This window comes from Misgurnus anguillicaudatus, chromosome 23, assembly GCF_027580225.2.
Source record: "Misgurnus anguillicaudatus chromosome 23, ASM2758022v2, whole genome shotgun sequence".
In the NCBI taxonomy this organism is placed as follows: Eukaryota; Metazoa; Chordata; class Actinopteri; order Cypriniformes; family Cobitidae; genus Misgurnus; species Misgurnus anguillicaudatus.
Genome location: NC_073359.2, coordinates 26,457,703 through 26,479,504, shown reverse-complemented (window position 1 = coordinate 26,479,504; position 21,802 = coordinate 26,457,703). Strand labels below are relative to the sequence as shown.

General features: G+C 35.0%; 1 protein-coding gene and 1 long non-coding RNA gene across 2 annotated transcripts; both read left to right on the top strand.

The window, feature by feature from the left end:
- Positions 1-1,324: 1,324 nt before the first annotated feature.
- Positions 1,325-9,542, top strand: LOC129453825 (uncharacterized). Its single transcript, XR_008647585.2, has 4 exons — positions 1,325-1,835; positions 2,307-2,426; positions 5,146-5,213; positions 9,046-9,542. It is a non-coding gene; the product is annotated as an uncharacterized lncRNA (long non-coding RNA).
- Positions 9,543-10,877: 1,335 nt separating this feature from the next.
- LOC129453812 (hepatic and glial cell adhesion molecule-like) lies at positions 10,878-14,588 on the top strand. The gene is made up of 6 exons (XM_073861429.1): positions 10,878-11,284; positions 11,915-12,244; positions 12,402-12,683; positions 12,777-12,890; positions 13,952-13,992; positions 14,426-14,588. The coding sequence occupies exons 1-6, from the start codon at positions 11,224-11,226 to the stop codon at positions 14,480-14,482; spliced, it is 885 nt and encodes a 294-aa protein (XP_073717530.1). The 5' UTR covers positions 10,878-11,223; the 3' UTR covers positions 14,483-14,588.
- Positions 14,589-21,802: the final 7,214 nt, after the last annotated feature.

Here is a 21,802-nt window from a genome sequence, read left to right as displayed (position 1 = left end):
TGGTAAAAGGGGTTCAGAAAAAAGTGATCAAAATATTCTGCACACACTGTAATGGGACTCAGCCACAAAAGTGCAACATCATTGTAACATTTATCAGGTCTTGGTGTTATCATAAGGTGTTCAGAATGGTAAGTTTAAACATTGTGCACTCACTGGCTAATACTATTATTTTTAAAACCTGCAAAGCCTTTTACAGCGCTTACATTTTTGTAATGTCACGTGTCAGCTCTTATACTTTTCTACTTAATCATTATATGGAGTTGGTAGTCAAGTTTGCACAAACATTTGTGATCCTATGTAGTAGGCTGGTCTGGGCCAAAATGCCAGGGCCAATTTTATGTCCCAGTCCAGCCCTGCTTATGACATCATAAGGAAAGCCAAATTTCAAATGACTTATTTTTGCTCACACCTACAAAGTGGCAATGCTAACATTTTTACGGAATGGCCCCTTTAACATTTTGCAAGCTCTTACCTTCAAACCAAATCCAGACAAACGTTATTTTGCCGCGTGATGGTTCAAATCCAACGTCTCAGGAGGAACTGCGCATGTGCAATCTCTTCTTCGTTGATTTTTATTGGCGGTTGGCATCCAGCATGGTGCATTACCGCCACCAACTGTTGGGAGGGTGTGGAGACACTCACACTTCTCAAGTAAAGGTTACTTAAGTATGATAAGTTTAATTACTCTCCTCACCAAAATTCTGTGTCAACTTATTGTAAGCTAGTAGAGTCAACAAATTATGGAGCAACTAGTTATGCTCACTATTTATTTTTAAGTAAAGTTAGCTATTACATTTTACAGTGTTGTTCCAGCAGTCTTGTCGTCGACAACAATCAACCTAGAAAGGAATCTGAGAGGAACTTTTCTTTTTGCACCCATCTATAATGGGACAGAACTCAATCTAAATAATAATAGCTTATTTATTTGTTTCTCATGTTGTGTACTGAAAATGTATTTATTTGAATGAAATCTCTTAGTGTCCGCAGGTGTGTTTGGTGTTGATGGAGATGAAGTGAAGTCAGTGTCAGTGATGGAGGGAGATTCTGTTACACTACACACTGATATTACTCAAATACAGATAGGTGATGTGATAGTGTGGATGTTTGGACCTCAAGAGACTCGTATAGCTGAAATAATTAAACTGGCCAATTTGAATGTGACACCTGATAATGTTAATGATGAGAGATTTGAAGCCAAACTACAACTTAACAGTCAGACTGGATCTATCACCATTACAAACATCAGCTTGACACACAGTGGACTTTATAAAGTAATGATCATCAACACCAGAACTTTACACAAGAGATTTAATGTTACTGTCTATGGTGAGTAAAGTCTTGTCATCTCTTAATGTTCAATGATTTTAATTGTTCAGAAAAGACAAATAGAACAAACATGCTTGTCAGTCCTGTACAATTCAGACATCTCTGTACTGTAGAGCTCAATGTCATTATGTGCACCGAATGCCTTTTATATGTGTAACACAAAATGAGATGATACTTCACTTTTCATTCATGTTTTCCAGCTCCTCTGTCTGTTCCTGTCATCATCAGTAACTCTTCAAACTGTTTATTATCATCAGAACAATCACCAAGTTCAAAATGTTGTTGTTATGTTCAGTGTTCAGTGTTGAATGTGAGAGATGTGAGTCTGTCCTGGTATAAAGGAAACAGTTTATTGTCCAGCATCAGTGTGTCTGATCTCAACATCAGACTCTCTCTATCTCTGGAGGTTGAATACCAGGAGACAAACACATACAGATGTGTGGTGAATAATCCCATCACAAACCAAACTCAACATCTTAACATCAATGATGTCTGTCAGCAATGTTCTGGTAATAATAATAAAATATTGTCTCTTATGCGAATACACACCAAACGCGAAGCATTGCGTTGCTTGCTCTAGATTACTCATGGGATTTAACTTTGTGTCATGCAAATTTTTCTTTGTGTTTAATATTTTTAAGGGTGAGTTCACGTCCTGCATTGACTTTGTGTAATCTACTTGCACATATAGGTGAACTCGCGTTTGGTGTGTACGCCCCGTTACTCTGTATTGTCTCTATCTACCACAAGGATGAGACTGATCTCACGGAAAGTCACATTATAATCACAAATTTATTTGTGTCCATTTGTGTCCAGCTTTATTTCATGCCTTGACCACGAATGTCTTTTCATGTTACTCACACAAATTTCTATAAATAGTTTTTTGTCTCCATTGCACAACTTTCTTTCATGTAGTGTCATTTCATGTATTGTTATCTCATTGTGTTTTCTTTTTTTTCATTGTCCTGGATCATTACCAGAACAGAGGCAACACAATCTATTACGACTAATAGCTATATCACTGGTGCTGCTGGTCATAACTGGAGCTTTTTGTCTGATGATCTGGAAGTGGAAGAAGTGTAAACAAGCAGGAAAACAAGGCAAGTATTACCCCAGCTAGAAATAAAAAGTTCTAAGAACGTTCCCTGAAAGTTCCCGAATGTTCCCAAAAACATTCTGCCAACGTTAAAAGCGGCTAGTTTTTTTTAAGTTCTAGGAACGTTTCTGTTGTCTGAACGTTAGAGTAATGTTACATTTTACCAGTTTAAAACAACAACTGTTTATTATATTGACTTGTTTGATTGTTATGTAAACGATAGAGAAACATTGCATCCCACCATTTTAAAAAACATTATTTCTGAATGTTCAGTAAATACATTGCTGTAGAAAACTCAATTCACTTACTAGGTTTAGATGTTGATGTTTCATTTTAAGTCACCCTTATTGTGATTCGTGTTTGTTTTAGTTGGTCTCTTGACACTTGACTTTTTGCCTACTAGTTTTTTCCTGGTTGTGTTAACTTTGTGGTAATGCACCACATTTGTTATGAAAAGTTATTAGTGTATTTCTGTGGTTGTTGGGACATAATGGTAAAAATCATCTCCTAGTTCATTTACTAATCAAAAGTTTATTTTCTGCCAACATCGTATACTAGATCCAACCCTTTCACAGCAGCCCGTCACCAAGGAGCTCCAGAAACCCCGGACAAAAAACATCCGCTGTATAGCTGGGATGCCCAGACACCAAGAACCAGACCACGAATCTCAACCATGGTGACAATCAAAATTGTTAAAAAAAATCCTTATTTATCCATGCTGCAGTGCATGCTGGGAGTCCTGAATGAGGTTTGTAATTTGTTAATACCCAGCATGCATTGCAGCATGAAGTTTTTCATTTGATTGTCGCCATGGTTGGGATTCGTGGTCTGGTTCTTGATGTTTGTGCATCCCAGTTATACAGCAGATATTTTTTGTCCAAAGTTTCCAAAACTCCCAATGACAAAATGCTGTGAAAGTGCTGGATCTCATCTACATTTTTTACAGAAAATAAACTTTTGATTAGTAAATGAACTAGGTGATGATCTTCACCACTATGCACCAACCACCACAGAATAACACCATCAACTTGGCATGTTCATAACAAATGTGGTGCATTAACATAAAGTTAACACAACCAGGAAAAAACTAGCAAGCAAAAAGTCAAGTGTCAAGAGACCAACTAAAACAAACACTAATCACAATAAGGGTGACTTAAAATGAAACCAACATCAACATCTAAACCAGGGGTGGGCATCGAGGGCCACAGTCCTGCAGAGCCCAGCCCCAACCCTAATCAAACACACCTGAATGTCATTTGCAAACAGTCCTGAAGACTTGATTTTTTCCCCCAAACCAGCTCAGACAGGAGCTCCACCCAAACATGAGCCCAGGGGCAGAAAGAAACCCGACTGGCTCACAAAAATGACCAATGAAAGTCCTCAACCGGAGCCCCCAAGGCAGCCCCCGCAGTGAAGCAGCTCGAGCCCACCGCCGGCCAGGTGAGCAGCGCAGATGGCCAGATAGGAATGCGACTAGTCCTGAGCCCAGCTCGAAATGTTTCGAGCGTTTAAGTTACGTGTTACCACGTTTTCACGTGTCCGTGGCACGACTTTCTTTTTCGTGCCAGTTTCACGTAATGGTTACTCAATTTTTTCCCTTTTTTCAAACCGTTGTCGTTTGGGATTGGGGTTAGATTTGTGGGTTTTTTTTTTAAACTGTTTTCGCGTGATGATGAAGGTGGGTTTGGGTTAGAATGGCAGTGGTATATACATTTATTTGTCAGAAATTTAAACTGCTTTCACTTGATGTTGGGGTTAGAGTTGGGTTTGGATGTCATTTTACTTAACAGAAAGTTGTTCTAACCCCAATCCCAAACGACAATGGTAAGAAAATAGGAAAAACAATTGAGCAAACACCACGCGAAACCGGCACGAAAAAGAAAGTCGCGCCACGGACACGCGAAAACGCGGTAACACGTAACTTCAACGCTCGAGACATTTCGAGCTGAATTCAAAACATTCACATTCCTATCTAACCATCTGCGCTACTCACCTGACCAACGGTGAGCTCAAACTGCTTCACTGCAGAAGCTGCCTTGAAGGCTCCGGTTGAGGACTTTCATTGGTCATTTTTGTGAACCAATCAAATTTCTTTCTGCCCCTGAGCTCATGTTTGAGTGGAACTCCTATCTGAACTGGTTTGGGGAAAAAAGTCACGCGTCCTGAAGACTTCAATTAGATTTTTCAGCTGTGTTTGATTGGGGTTGGAGCTGAACTCTGCAGGGACACTGGCCCTCAGGACCAGGAATTGCCCACCCCTGATCTAAACCTAGTAAGTGAATTGAGTTTTCTACAGCAATATATTTACTGCATACAGAAATAATGTTTTATAAAATAATAAAATGCAATGTTTCTCTATCATTTATATAACAATTAAACAAGTCAATATAATAAACAGCTGTTGTTTTAAACATTGTTTGAACATTAAAACATGACATTGTCATAACGTTTAAAATGGTAAAATGTAACATTACTCTAACGTTCAGACAACAGAAACGTTCCTAGAACTTAAAAAAAACTAGCCGCTTTTAACGTTGGCAGAATGTTTTTGGGAACATTCGAGAACTTTCAGGGAACGTTCTTAGAACTTTTGATTTCTAGCTGGGACTGCAGATGTTCTTAGTCTTTTATTGTGTGCTATTATGCTTTACCATATCTAGCATTATTTCTAAATCATGAATAATATTTTATAGTTAAAGAAACTGTGGTTATTGTCAAAACAGATGAAACTATTGAAGAAGAGATAGTCTATACTACACCAACATTTCGTGCATATCGTGTACACAATACGGTAAGATATTGTACACCGCCCATTGGCAGCTTCAGTGGATAAACAACGTTTGTGTGTCTGCTTATATTTGTTTATCTGGTGTGTCATTCAGTCGCTTCTGTCTCAAACTTCAGCTGAGTATATGATGAGTAAACCTAAAGGGATTGATTCAAATGATCGATCGATCTGAATCATAAACTGTAAATTCATAATTTACTCATCAAACAGCTATATCAGTAGACAATTGGCATCAGTAAACAATTTATTTGTTCATGGTATTTTACAGACAATTCGTTTTCATACAAGGCAGAATTCGACACAGGATTTTCAAAAAAAGACTTACGCTTTGTCCGACAGTAATGTCTTAACAAGCGTAAGAGGCTTTGTTAAAAGTTAGCTTAGCTTTGCTAAGAGTTAGCTTTACACTCTAAAAAAACAAACGGTGCTATATAGTACCAAATCTTTTGCGTTGGATCGTAACCATAGAAGAACCGTTTTTAGTGCCATATAGCACCGGTGAAGCACCAGTGAAGCACCTGTGTAGAACCATATAGGGGCCATATAGCACTACTATAGCACCACATATGGTTCTACAAAGCACTATATGGTTCTACACAGGTGCTTCACTGGTGCTTCACCGGTGCTATATGGCACTAAAAACGGTTCTTCTATGATTACGAGCAAAGAACCACTTTTGGTGCTATATAGCACCGTTTGTTTTTAGAGTGATAGCTGTGTCTGTTATTACAGATCCCTTGACGTGTACAAATGAGTATTTATTCATTTGTAACCTAAATCACACACTGAAAAAAACAACTAGTAAAATTTACTTAAAAAAATCCTCGTAACAATTTGCACGAACTTTTTTTAAGTAAAATTTACTGCTTTTTTATAAGTAAAACTTACCTACTAAAATCTAATAAAATTTACTTAAAATTGCATGATAAAACATATGTTAAATAATTAATTAAATGTTACTTAATTATTGTATTTAGAAGTTAGATTTATTTTAATCGTTTAGGGAAAGTCTATTAGGTTTTTTTTTAATTGAAGCATTGCTGTCCTAATAATATTAAATAAATCGTATTTTCTGTTTGTTATTTTCTTTTACATATTAATATGGACATAGTTCTTTTAACTGTTATAAATGGCATTATATGCGCAAATAAATGTAAGTAAATTTTACTTAGATTTTTTAAGTGTAATGGATTTAATATTTTTAAGTAAAATGAACTAAATAAGCTAAAGTTTTTGATTAAAATTTACTTAATTATTTTAGGACTATGTGCAGTGACTATAAAACAGTTAAATAATACAAGAAAATATCTAATAAGACTTACTATTCCCACACAGTTCATTTTTTACATGAATTAATTGTGTATTTATCATCATTTTACTTAGGAAAATCTAGTTCTCAATAAATGTTAATATTATTATGTAGAAATTATGAGAGTTAATCTAATAAATATTACTACACCAAAAAGTTCGTTTTTTCAGTGTATAAAGGATGTAGGATGTCAAACAGACATGTATAGTTTTTGCAAAACTGTCAATATACTGTTTGATTTTCTGAATCCACCACACATATTCAAAGGAGCGTTTTGATGAAAGGGGATCAAAACAAGAAAGCTTAAATATTATGTTTTTTTTGTTGTTGTTGTTGTTGTTGTTGTTTTTTTAAGAAAATCTTGATAATATTTTAGTTGATCTCACAGAACAGTACAAAATAATAAAAAAGCCAGCTCAGGACCCCTTTAAACATTAACATACTTCAATTTGATCATGATGGCTGCTGTTAGAGATTGTAGATAAATATGGTAGATGCTGTTAGTTTTGCGATAACTAATGCAATATAATTGCTGCTAGGTGAGGCATAAAAATAAATAACACTAAAGATGGACCTCACATGAATGACTAAAACAGACTGCTGTTGAGAATCATTGACAAATTTTTTATGTTGCCTCTTAAATTTATGATGTTCAGTGTTTGCTGCTTTTTTGTAAATAAAGGCGTGTAGCTTTTCTGTTATTTGTAAAGCCCTACATCTATTACTCACTTAGCTTTGCATTTACTCCTTATATTATGAATGTATGATTTTTTTAATTGTTCATTTTCCATGACCAGTATTTGTAAATCTTGTCCAGTGATTTAGTATTTGAATTCTGAATGGTTAAGAAATTCCATTATTAGTTAAAGTGGTTATAAATGGATCAAAATGGGCTAGATAGAGATCTTACTTTTTGTAAGATGGTCATCATCTTTCTTTAGACTTTATTTATCAAGGACCCCAGCTAGAAATAAAAAGTTCTAAGAACGTTCCCTGAAAGTTCCCGAATGTTCCCAAAAACATTCTGCCAACGTTAAAAGCGGCTAGTTTTTTTTAAGTTCTAGGAACGTTTCTGTTGTCTGAACGTTAGAGTAATGTTACATTTTACCATTTTAAACGTTATGACAATGTCATGTTTTAATGTTCAAACAATGTTTAAAACAACAGCTGTTTATTATATTGACTTGTTCAATTGTTATGTAAATGATAGAGAAACATTGCATTTTATTATTTAATAAAACATTATTTCTGAATGTTCAGTAAATATATTGCTGTAGAAAACTCAATTCACTTACTAGGTTTAGATGTTGATGTTTGTTTCATTTTAAGTCACCCTTATTGTGATTAGTGTTTGAACATATGAACATGCAAAGTTAATAGTGTTATTCTGCGGTTGTTGGTACATAATGGTAAAGATCATCACCTAATTCATTTACTAATCAAAAGTTTATTTTCTGTCAAAAATGTAAATGAGAGCCAGCACTTTCACAGCATTTTGTCATTAAGGAGTTTTAGAAACTTTGGACAAAAATATCTGCTGTATAACTGGGATGCACAAACATCAAGAATCAGACTATGAATCTCAATCATGGTGACAATTAAATGAAAAACTTCATGCTGCAATGCATGCCGGGTATCAACAAATTACAAACCTCATTCAGGACTCCCAGCATGCACTGCAGCATGGATAAATAAGGATTTTTTTAACAATTTTAATTGTCACCATGGCTGAGATTCATAGTCTAATTCTTGATGTTTGGGCATCCCAACTATACAGCGGATATTTTTTGTCCAACGTTTCTAAAACTCCTTAATGACAAACCGCCGCGAAAGAGCTGGATCTAACACACAATATTGGCAGAAAATACACTTTTGATTAGTATATGAACTAGGTGATGATCTTTACCATTATGTACCAACAACTACAGAAATACACTAATAACTTTTCATAACAAATGTGGTGCATTACCACAAAGTTAACACAACCAGGAAAAAAGTCAAGTGTCAAGAGACCAACTAAAACAAACACGAATCACAATAAGGGTGACTTAAAATGAAACATCAACATCTAAACATAGTAAGTGAATTGAGTTTTCTACAGCAATATATTTACTGAACATTCAGAAACAATGTTTTATAAAACAATAAAATGCAATGCCTCTCCATCATCCACACAACAACCAAACAAGTCAACATAATAAACAGTTGTTGTTTTAAACATTGTTTGAACATTAAAGCATGACATTGTCATAACGTTTAAAAATGGTAAAATGTAACATTCCTCTAACGTTCAGACAACAGAAACGTTCCTAGAACTTAAAAAAACTAGCCGCTTTTGGCGTTGGCAGGGTGTTTTTGGGGGCATTCGGGAACTTTCAGGGAACGTTCTTGGAACTTTTTATTTCTAGCTGGGACCATCTTTTTGGTAATTTCACTGTTTCTAATTTGATATCCACCTCTAACATTATGTAGTTGTGGCATCTTCGCTGATCCCTATCTTGATTGTTTTTCTCTTTTTTTTTACAGAAACATGATGAACCAGTTGAGGCAATTTACTCAAGTGTTGTGCTGAAATAAAGATCCAGTTTTCCTTTGATTTTTTTTATTTTTATGGTTTAGTTTTTACACTTCTTTACCATACAATGAGTAATATGAATTACCTAAGGGATTTTACAAATTATTTTAACTGAGATATTGACTAATGTTACATTTTTTTTTCTTTGCAATATTTTAAATTTTATTATTTTGTAGGACTTTTATTTTGACATTACAGTGATGTAAGGAACATTTAAAAAATGACGTAAAGTTTAAACGCTCACAGCGGCCGTTTCTCAATCCGAAGGCTGCAGCCTCCGGAGGTCGCATTTCTGTGCTGCTTACGTCATCAATACGCTGTTATTTCACAATATTAAAATTATAAAGTTTACTGTAATTCTTAGTTCATAGTAAATGATGGTAATATGCTTATTTGACTTGCGAATTTAATGCTCAATTAACTTAAATAAACCAGGCTTGAAGACGTGCAGCCTGAATGCGACCTCCGGAAGCTGCAGCCTTCAGATTGAGAAACGTCCCATGTTTTGTTCAAGGTTAAAGGGGTCATATCGTGAAAATGTTAGCATTGCCACTTTGTAGGTGTGAGCAAAAACAGGTCATTGAAATTTGGCTTTCATTATGATATCTTATTAGAATAATACCGCCTCCTTAATCTGAACTCTCCAACCACTGCACTGCCGTTTAGTGCAGAGAGAAAGAGAGAGAAAAGAAGGACTTGACAGCACAATTGAGTTTGAATTACAACAAACCACCATCATTGTGATCAGTGTTTGCACTTTATCCGCTCATTTGCATTTTAAAAAACACACCCAAAACGACACATTTTTGGACTTGACAGCACAATAGAGTTTCAATTACAACAAACCACCATCATTGTGATCAGTGTTTGCACTTCATCCGCTCATTTGCATTTTAAAAAACACACCCAAAACTACACATTTTTGCTCTAACCTACAAAGTGGCAATTCTGGCATTTTCGTGATATGACCCCTTTAAAGGATTGAACAAGGTGTTATAAGCTCCTGGTTTAGATAGGGAACAATGTTAAATATTACTTTGTGTTACGTTTATTTCGTCATGTTTTGTGATCAGCTGTGTTAATTATAAATAACTACAAAGAATACCCTGCTAAAAAAACAATAGACACATCACAGAAATTCTATTGGATTTATTGTATTTAATGGGAATTTTATTGGTTGTATTTGAAACTATAATGGTCTCTATCGGCTCTGTTGGTCTCTTATGTGTTGGGTTCTATTGGTGAGGCCATTAAATCCTAATTTAATATGTCACAAAACACACTACAAAAAGTAAATTTGTAGTGGTTTTAATTGTAAAAGCTAATGGCAACCATTTTCAGCAGTGTTATGGTGTTTTACTGCCCCCTTGTGGCTAGTGTAATGCCAATAACCTGTACGTGGAGGCTAAAGTGAAAGTAAAAGGCTGCAGACCTGGAACGGGAAGATAAACCATCAGATCAACGGCATTATATTACATATTTCCTGTAATAAAAAGTTTTGCAATTTCTTACATGTCACTGAATGTGTAAATATGCTGTTCTTGTTGCATTTACACAGCGGCTAACAAGCAGATGTCCTCCAAAAAAATCTCTCGAAAAGTGATCGCAACGATATCGTTCATTGTATCTTTTTATCGTTAGAGTTGTAGTGTAAACATCGCTATTCTCTTTAATATAAAATATTTTTAAACTATATTTTTAATATAAAATATTTTTAAACTGTATTTTTATTATAAAATATTTTTTATTATATTTATATAGTTATCGTTATAATATGAACGGCCCTATAGACTTTGGGGCATTGGATTTTACAAAAATCTATTAGATGTAGATTAAGAAAAAAACTGTACAGCTAAATTTAGCAAATAAACACCTTCAGGAAATTGAAAGGACATTTTTATTTGACACGTGACTGAGTGAAAGGGTTAAACTAAAACAAACAAATAGAATGAACACATCCTCCTTCAATAAGACGTTCTCTGCGAGTCTCGCAATGCAGTATATTCAGCATTTCAAAAAGATTTATTTTTTTTATATTGGATGTATATAATGGATTTTTATAGCAAATAATACGAAGTAGGATTTCCTTTTAAACACAATTTGTATTTTATTTTATACATTTTTACACTATGTGGAATTATCAGAAGATCGTACAGGGTTTTGTCTGCTTGTATTTGTTGCTTATGAATGGTAGGTGATACATTTTCTTTTATGAGATATTAATATTTTTTAGGCTATTAAAATAAAAACTCACACATGAACAAATACTGTAGTATACTTTTATTAAAGTAATTTTAATACTATATTCTATACTGTGTTGAATAGTAAATTGATCAAATGTTGTAAATACTGTAGTATATGTAGGCTAATTTTTAGTATACACTGTAAAAATGCTAGGTTGTTTTTAACCCATGCTTAGTTATCCAGCTGTGGCTGAAACAAACCAGCATTGGGTGATTTGAACTCTAGTCTAGTACTAAATCATAAAACAACCTAGAATTTTTTCCTAGAGTCACAGAATATATACCATGAGTCTTTAGCCTTACTTTTTTGTTTGTTTGTTTTAATTGCATAATTTTAATTGTTCTTAAAATCTATTTTATATATTTTTATTGTCCTATTATTTGTCTATAAGGTGAAAGCAAAGAATTTCACTGTACATACTAATACAACTTGAGGTTTAAAACCATCTTGGAATTTAGTAACTTGTTCATTTAGTAACTTGTTCATCTGGTCTTCAGAACAGGATCTTCAGAAACTAACATTATTTACATTGTGTAAAATGGTTTCTATTTTTAAATGAGTGTTTCTGTGTTTTAGTTGTGTTTGGTATTGATGGAGTTGAAGTGAAGTCAGTGCCAGTGAAGGAAGGAGATTCTGTTACTCTATACACTGATATTACTCAAATACAGAGAGATGATCTGATAATCTGGATATTTGGCCCTCAGGAGAATCGTATAGCTCAAATATACATGAAAAGCATTGATGTGTATGACAGTAATGAGATATTTGGAGACAAACTGAAACTGGACAGTCAGACTGGATCTCTCACCATCACAAACATCAATATCACACACACTGGCCCTTATAAACTACAGATCGTCAGCAACAAAGTGACTTCATACAAAAGATTTTATGTTACTGTCTATGGTCAGTAAATGTTTGTGTTTTTCCTCAAAAGTTTTATTCAGTGAATATTCCTTTTGCTTTTGGGGGGATTATTCAAAATATTACAATACACTTTTTTCTGTACTTGTTTTTTATCAGTTTTAATAGATGAATAAATGTTTTAAATACATATTTTCAGCTCCTCTGTCTGTTCCTGTCATCGTCAGAAACTCTTCACCATGTTCATCATCAAGCTGTGTGTTGTTGTGTTCAGTGATGAATATGAGAGATGTGAGTCTGTACTGGTACAAAGGAAAGAGTTTATTGTCCAGCACAAGTGAGTCTGATCCAAACAACAAACTCTCTTTACCTCTGGAGGTTGAATATCAGGATACAAACACATACAGCTGTGTGGTGAACAATCCTATCAATCACCAAACACAACATGTCAACCCTGATGATGTCTGTCAGCCGTGTTCAGGTAAGACAGTGTGTGATAAAAGTTATACAATTATACTGATATTTAAGTCATAATAAAGACAATATTAATGATTGTTTTCTTTGTGTTTTACAGAGCGCCAGCGTTCAACTTTGATATTTTTTATTGGGACGTTGCTGGTGGTCATAATATTAGCTTGTGGGTGTTTCTTTTGCTACAAAAGGTTAATACGATCAACAACAACAGAAGGCAAGTATTTAAATGCTAAATATGAGAAATATGATGTGTTTAAAATATTGTTTTGAACTGATACAGACATTTTTGAGATTTACGTATCATCTTTTTTTACTAGGGGTTAAGTCCAGAATGCGCATAAACCTTTATTGAAATTGTTAGTTTTTTCGTTGTTGTCTTCTTCAGATATTGCATCTATGGCAGCCCATAGAAGCGTACGCAGGAAACTTATACATTTTGCACAGATAGAGGACACTCTAAATAGTTACCACAGCAAATTTAGAGTCTCTGTAGCTCCACCAACAGTCCAAAATTTCACTTACATTTTTGCTTATAAATTCTGATCCGTAAGATGAGAAACAATTTTTTTCTGAACCATGACAATTCGATTCCCTATGACATGACTTTCAGTCATGAAAATTTTTAAGCCATTTTGAGCTTTTGTCAGATGTACCATCTAGAGATAGATTCGTGGCTTGGAGTATAATCATTGGGCAACCATTTAGCAACTCCTATATCTCTGCACTAGAATATCACAAAGACACATGGGCGGGCTTGTTTTACTCGTGGCTTATAGTATTATCATTGTCTGATGCCAATTCACTCTCTACCAAACAGAGTACCTTAGCAACCATATAGCAAAACCTTTATCTCGCTGTGTCATAAAATTGTAGAGAAACAGAGGTGGTCTTCTTTCATTTGTGACTTGGAGTATATTAATTGATGGATGCCTTTTCACTTCCTAGCAGCCGAACAGAATACTCTAGCAGCTGTTTAGCAACACCTATATCTCTTCATCATAACATCGTAGAGACTTGGATGGGTTTGTTTCACTTGTGGTTTTGGTGTATGCCAAACCAATCCCTAGCAATCAGACTATGAGACTACCCCAGCAGTCATTTAGCAAGACCTATATCTCTGCATCAGAACATTGTAGAGACATTTGGGCGGCATTAAATCATGATAATTACATGATGTTTGTCCATCTGTGCCGTTGTTGGGCTTGGCACCACAATGGTTGCTTGCAGATATATTTGTTGTTGTTTTTATTAATATTGTTATTATTATTAAAACAGCTGAGACTCAGGAAACGAATAATGGTTGGAGAAATAACATGGTAAGATGATTGATGATATTTTTACTGTTGTTTTTCTGTGTTATCTGATTGAGGCATAATATTTAATGTAATATTAGTGTGTCTGCCTGTATCAATTTTTTATTTGTATTTTAAAAAGTAACACATTTTTACATACACAAAGAAGACACCACATCCTTTTTTCTAATCACCTACCATAAATATATGATGTTCAAGTTTTACTGACCCCAAAGAAACTATAATATGGAGAGAAATATAACATCACAATGAAATCCTTCATACTATTTCTTTATTGTGACATCAGGAAGAAGGTGACTCACTTTGTGACTGGCCTGTTGCTGACTATTTTTGCTAAAGTGCATTATTGTCTTTTATTGGTTTTCTCAGCTGTTTCATATAGTTCTATAATGTTTGGCCAGTGACGGTATTTTTATTTGTTTTCTTTTTCTAACAGGTTGGGTGTGTTGAAGCAGATCAAACAAAACACACAACTGCAAAGACTTATGTTTAACACACTTTTTAACATAACTTTAGTTGTCAGTGAATTGAACACATCAGAATAGTTTATCATCACCAGTATTACTGATGCTTTGAAGTGCAGAAACATTTATTATCTATTTATACAGTGGGGCAAAAAAGTATTTAGTCAACCACCAATTGTGCAAGTTCTCCCACTTAAAAAGATGAGAGAGGCCTGTAATTTTCATCATAGGTACACTTCAACTATGAGAGACAAAATGAGGAAAAAAATCCAGAAAATCACATTGTCTGATTTTTTAAGAATTTATTTGCAATTTATGGTGGAAAATAAGTATTTGGTCAATAACAAAAAAGCAAGATTTCTTTCTCTCACAGACCTGTAACTTTTTCTTTAAGAGGATCCTCTGTCCTCCACTTGTTACCTGTATTAATGGCACCTGTTTGAACTTGTTAGCAGTATAAAAGACACCTGTCCACAACCTAAAACAGTCAGAATGCAAACTCAACTATGGCCAAGACCAAAGAGCTGTCAAAGGACACCAGAAACAAAATTGTAGACCTGCACCAGGCTGGGAAGACTGAATCTGCAATAGGTAAGCAGCTTGGTGTGAAGAAATCAACTGTGAGAGCAATTATTAGAAAATGAAAGACATACAAGAACACTGATAATGTCCCTCGATCTGGGGCTCCACGCAAGATCTCATCCCGTAGGGTAAAAATTATCACCAGAATGGTGAGCAAAAATCCCAGAACCACATGGGGGAACCTAGTGAATGACCTGCAGAGAGCTGGGACCAAAGTAACAAAGGCTACCATCAGTAACACACTATGCAGCCAGGGACTCAATTCCTGCAGTGCCAGATGTGTCCACCTGCTTAAGCCAGTACATGTTCGGACCCGTCTGAAGTTTGCTAGAGAGCATTTGGATGATCCAGAAGAAGAGTGGGAGAATGTCATATGGTCAGATGAAACCAAAACATAACTTTTAGGTAGAAACTCAACTTCTTGTGTTTGGAGGAGAAAGATGCTGAGTTGCATTCAAAGAACACCATACCTACTGTGAAGCATGGGGGTGGAAACCTCATGCTTTGGGTCTGTTTTTTTGCAAAGGGACCAGGACAACTGATCCGAGTTAAGGAAAGAATGAATGGGGCCATGTATCGTGAGATTTTGACTCAAAACCTCCTTTCGTCAGCAAGGGCATTGAAGATGAAACGTGGCTGGATCTTTCAGTATGGCAGTGATCCCAAACATACCGCCCGGGCAAAGAAGGAGTGGTTTCGTAAGAATAATTTCAAGGTCCTGGAGTGGCCTAGCCAGTCTCCAGATCTCAACCCCATAGAAAATCTTTGGAGGGAGTTGAAAATCTGAGTTGCCCAGCGACAGCCCTAAAACATCACTGCTCTAGAGGAGATGTGCATGGAGGAATGGGCCAAACTACCAGCAACAATATGTAAAAACCTTGTGGAGACTTACAGAAAACGTTTGATCTCTGTCATTGCCAACAAAGGGTATATAACAAAGTATTGACATAAACTTTTGTTATTGACCAAATACTTATTTTTCACCATAATTTACAAATAAATTCTTAAAAAATCAGACAATGTGATTTTCTGGATTTTTTTTCTCATTTTGTCTCTCATAGTTGACGTGTACCTTTGACAAAAATTACAGGCCTCTCTCATCTTTTTAAGTGTGAGAACTTGAACAATTGGTAGCTGACTAAATACTTTTTTGCCCCACTGTAATTAAAGGGGACATAATATGAGATTTTTTTAGAGATGTAAACTAAGTCTTAATCTAGGTCTGAGCAAAAGTGTGCCGTTTTGGGTGTGTCATTTAAAATGCAAATGAGCGGATGAAGTGCAAACACTGATCACAATGATGGTAGTTTGTTGCAATTGAAACTCACTTGTGCTGTGAATTATTTTCTCTCTCTCTCTTTCTCTCCGTACTAAATGGTTGTGCTGTGGTTGGATAGTGCAGATAAAGGGGGCGGTATTACCTTATTCTGACATCACAATAGGAGCCAAATTACAATGACCTATTTTTTCACATGCTTGCAGAAAATGGTTTACCAAAACTAAGTTACTGGGTTGATCTTTTTCACATTTTCCAGGTTGATAGAAGCACTGGGGACACAATTATAGCACTTAAACATGGAAAAAGTCAGATTTTCATAATATGTCCCCTTTAAATATTTGCATTTCCTAAGACTGGATGCTTTTAGGTGGACTGGTATGATATATGTCATTTTAGTTTGTTGTTTTAATGACGACAGAAGGGCAGACACAGGGAAGCAAAACTGCATTCTATTAATAACAAACAATCTTTTGTGATGCAGTTCTAATTTGCAAATTGCTTTGAAAAACAAACACATCTGCAGAATTATTAAATGTAAATGTCAAACTCCTGTCTGTGCTTTACTCCAATTGGTTTAGTTTCCAAAACTTTGACCAATATTTTGTGGAAGTGTGCTATTAAATAGACATTTGGTAAAATCAACAACTGTTTTATCTCTTTGAAGTGTACATTTTGAGCACAAAACATTTTGAAGTAAATTACACCCTAGTATTTGCCACTGTCATTTAATCTTTGTTTTCCAACTGTCATGATTTTCATGGGAAGCCTGTTCCCATGACTCTGTAAAAACATTTGCTCATATTACATCTGTCTCTACTGCTGATGCAAGCTTTGTGTTTTAATCTCATAATGTAAGATTTCTTATGCTTTCAGTCTTTGTTTTGTAATAAAATTATTTATTTGTTTTTTTTTAATGGTACTTGCATGCATTGAGCTGTATTTACAGTAAAATAGTTTACAATAATGATAGTTGGGTAATATTTTTGAACTAACAATAAATCTTAAATAATAATTAGGATCAGAGGCACGTGCCCCCTCAGTTTTTGAGCTAAATAGATTTTGCATGCAACCAATTCAATTATTAATATGATTAATGTTCACAATATTATCAAGTTTGTGCTGCAACTTTGTCAGCTTTTAGAAATTTTCAGATCGTCTTATAGGAGATTGGCAGTTTAAGGCAGTCTTTTTTTTGCAGCGTTGAGCTTTAAAACCACTAGAGTGCAGTGTTGTGTAGCAAAATGAAAGTGAAAGTAAAAGTGGATCCTTTTACGGTGCATTCACACGGGGCGTAAGCGTTATCAGTGCCGTTGCTCGCGGCAGAAGTTGAACATTTCAAGCGGCAACACGTGCGTCAGCCAATCAGATCGCCTTATGCAAATAACCTAGGCAGAGCCAGCCAATTACATTTACTGAAAACCGGAGCATAGGTTGCGGCCATTGTAATTGGCTATTGGCCACGTTTCAGACAAGCCTTTCATCCACCGTGCAACGGTCGTGGATTGTATTTTGCATAATATTATACTGTAATGTTACAAAAATGTATTTTATTACATTTACAGTAGAAAAATACTGATTTCTTTTTTGTCTTCGAAAATGTATGTTTTAATTAAAACTAGGGCCGGGACTCGATTAAAAAAATTAATCTAATTAATTAGAGGCTTTGTAATTAATTAATCGAAATTAATCGCATTTTAATCACATATAAATATTTGACCTGAGAACATTAAGAAGTAATTTTTTACATGGATTTTTAGTATCACTCTTAGAAAGGATGTGTTAATTTTTTTACACATCATTGAACGGTAAGCTTTTAACACATTATGTGTAATTTTAACACATTATGTGTCATTTTGTGTTGATTTTGTGTTCAAGTATAACACATGTTGTGTTAAAAGTAACACAAAATGTGTTGTTTTAATAATAACACAGAGATGGGTGGATTCCAGGACGACGCAATTAGTGTGTTGTCCCAGAATCAACACTAATGTGTTGTTTTTAACACATTCGTTCTAAGAGTGTACCATGAATAATGACTGAATACATAAGCTTAAGCAACAAAATATTGTTTATTTTTGTTCAACCAAGTCGTTGTAGTCAGAGTCGGGCTAATGTCCACACTAGCTGCTATATGTTTTGCATTGGGATGATACTTGAGGCTCGATGTGCTGCGGTGATATGTGAATTCCTTGTTGCATAGCTTACACACAACCATGCTCTTGTCGACGCTTACATTCGTTCGTTTTTTATAAAAACATTCCCATCAACGGGGCCAACCAAAGCAATCTCATCAGCCTCTTTGTTCATGTTCACTCACTGTGGTTTGTTGTTGTCTGAAGTCATGAACGCTAGTTGGTGCTCCAGTATAATCGGTCCGCCGAAACTCATCCAATGAGAAATGTTCCGCGGTGCAAAAATAAGTGCTATTAAAATGCATTAAAAATGTTTAACGCGTTATTTTTTGTGTAATTAATTTATCTTAATTAACGCGTTAAAGTCCCGGCCCTTATTAAAATATTTAAGTACATTTAATCATACTTATTACATTTTATTATGTTAATGTGCAGTGTAAGTAATGTGGTACAAACAAATATTGTCCAGAAGACAATGTGTATATATAGAAATAAATTTCTTGATATTTTTCTGGTATTGTAAAATGTTCAGTTCATTTCTGTAGCAACAAGTTGGTAAAGAGGGAACAGCTTTTTGTTGCTCCATCTGGTTTTTTTTTTTTGGGGGGGTGAGGTTTTTTGTGTTGTGCCCCTGGCATACTACACTGTAATACAGTACTACGAACGCTTTCTATTGTGCTCCTGTAACAGTTCAGAACCAGAGAAGGTACTTTTTTCTTAAGCTTCCTCAGTAAGAAAACCATCTGCTGAGTGAGGGAGTGTTACAATCCATGTTAGATCATTTATGATATGTAGGTCAAGGAATGTGTTGAGGTTAACCCTTTCCTAGGTCTAACTATGATTCAAATATATTTTCATTATTGTGTTGAAAGTTTGAACATATGTTACTGAACATATAACATGTTCAAATGCTAGAGTAAATGGGTACATTAGATCTGTAGTTATGGTCTTTTTCTAAATCGCAGTTTATTATGCCTTTAAAAATTGGTCTTGTGCAGCTCATTTAAAAATAATAAGGCTTCTCCTTTCTGATCTTGTAACTTTAAGATTTAAATACAGTGTAGTGTCACACATTGATAAATTACGTTTAAAAATATTGTGAATATACTTTAAAACCAATGCAATCTATCTAAGCTAAACACACAAATGATCTGAAACTCTTATGGACGAGTTAATACACGCCCTTCATTCTCATTTTCTGCCTTTAGGCTCCTGGTGTTTTTCTTATCTATTTGTCAGTACTTGTGCAGGTGACATTCTTGCAGGTTTTCTCATCAGTAAACAGGCTGTTTTTTAGACAAAGTAGACCTTTTTTGCTATTTTGGGAGTTTTGGTAAGATTATGTTTGTTTCATCGTATTAAGTCATCTTGTGTGATTTCAGGAGTTCGGTCAAACTACAATGAATTGGTTTAAAAACATCGTGTTCATATCTCATTTTTTCTTAAGCGGTAAGTGTGATTGCATTTACACAAGAAATGTACAAATAAAATATTTTTAGGATGAATATATCCTATAGTGTACTAAAAAAAATAAAATGTTTCATTTCAACAAAAAATAGCATAAACTTATACAGCATAAAAAAGATCTACTTGCACATGTCAGAATGTTTAACGTGGTGATGTAAACTGATCTGCTTGAGGGTAATGTAAATTGAACAGCTCATGGCATTTTATTTTTAATTAAACTACAATATTTACCTGTTGTTACAATTATGGATAAAAATATGTTATTTTTAATTATTGGAAAAAATTATTTGACTTTTGAAAATTATCTCGCGACCCCCTCCCCCCTTGCTGTCTCGTGACCCCTGTGGGTCCGAACCCCTACTTTGGGAACCACTGCTTTATAAATTCCTAAAGCTGTTTGCCAGTAACTTACTGTAGATTTATATTTATTTAATTTATTATCAACAGTTTATTAACAGAAAAATGAACATTAACCCTGGAGAACCCACGAGTCAAATTTGGCCAATGTTAATTAATGCTACACAGCAAAATCCCCAGTGTTAAATTAACACTGCTTGGTGTTTATATAATCCACACCAAGATTGGTGTTAAAAAAACACAAAATCAGTGTTAAAGTTAATAAGATAATTAAGTGATTGAGTTATTAATGGTGAACACCTGCTGGTCATTCCGTGTCAAATCAACTCAATTTTGGAACTGTTCCTGTCTTAACTGTTTTATTTTGTTGACTCTTTTTCTGGAGAAAGTAATACTAAAATGAGGAAGAAAGCCAAATTATTAAATGCAATAGATGAAATCCCCATAGTTAAATAAACACTATCATCATCTCTGTTTGATAACTAAAATTACAACTTGCTTGCAGAGTTACATGGATGATAGGTTTAACTTCTAAAGAACTGCTGAAAATCTGGTTAATAAAGTAAGTCACCATTGCTCTGATTAGTGTTTCCTTTAGTTGGGTACTTGGGTCTTGAAGTTTAGTGTTTGAAGTTTTCTGCTCATTGTGGCAGTGTGTTTGTAAAACACATCTGTTAAAGCAGAGAAAGATGAAAGAAATGAAGTCTATAGGTGGATCTTTTGTGACGTTATTGTTTATGTTTGTCGTGTTGCATCATGGCAATCGTGTGGCAGGAAACACCACTAGATACCTGAAATTTCATTGTTTTGCACGTTTGGAGGAGGATTTAGAGAAAAAGATGGTTCAAAATATAAGCACTTTAACATCTGAAGACCGGAGAAGATTTGGAGAGAAGCTCAAAATTTGTATTGATGACAAAATCAAAGTTATTCAAAGCTCATGTGCCATGAGTAAAAGTCCTCTCCAGTATTTTGTTTCAATCACCTGGATTTGCTAATCAGCACAGTTTTTCAGCAGGAGGTGACCTCCTGACTCGTTGGTGTTTTAAGCCCTCAACGAAGCCTTTTCAAGGCAGTGCTGCCTGGCAAGCACTCCCCGTGCCCCGAGCATTTCAGCCAATCACAGCACTGGTGCTAGATATTGAGCCTTTCACCAGCTTCTGGCAGTTTGAGCTCACCATTGGTCAGGTGAGTAGTGCAGATATGTTAAGATAGGAATGTGACTGTTTTTGAATTCAGCTTGAAATGTTTCGAGCGTTTAAGTGATGTGTTCACGTGTTTTCACATGTCTGTGGCGTGACTTTCTTAATTGTGCCAGTTTCACATATTATTCGCTTTTTTTCAAGTTAATGTCGTTTGGGATTAGGGTTACATTTGTGGTTTTTGTATAAATAACTAGTAAATAGTTTTTTTGTGAGGATAAAGTTGGGTTTGGCATGCATGCAGACATCATTTTAAGCAATGGTTTTATGTTTATAGGGTGAGGATGTCATTTTATATAACAGAAAGTTGTTCTAACCTCAATCCCAAGC

Bases quoted from the DNA above. Each gene is read 5' to 3' on its own strand.
- LOC129453812 (XM_073861429.1), top strand. From the start codon at position 11,224: ATGTGGAATTATCAGAAGATCGTACAGGGTTTTGTCTGCTTGTATTTG. The intron at 12,245-12,401 runs GTCAGTAAATGT...ACATATTTTCAG, and splicing joins ATTTTATGTTACTGTCTATG to CTCCTCTGTCTGTTCCTGTC. The intron at 12,684-12,776 runs GTAAGACAGTGT...TGTGTTTTACAG, and splicing joins TGTCTGTCAGCCGTGTTCAG to AGCGCCAGCGTTCAACTTTG.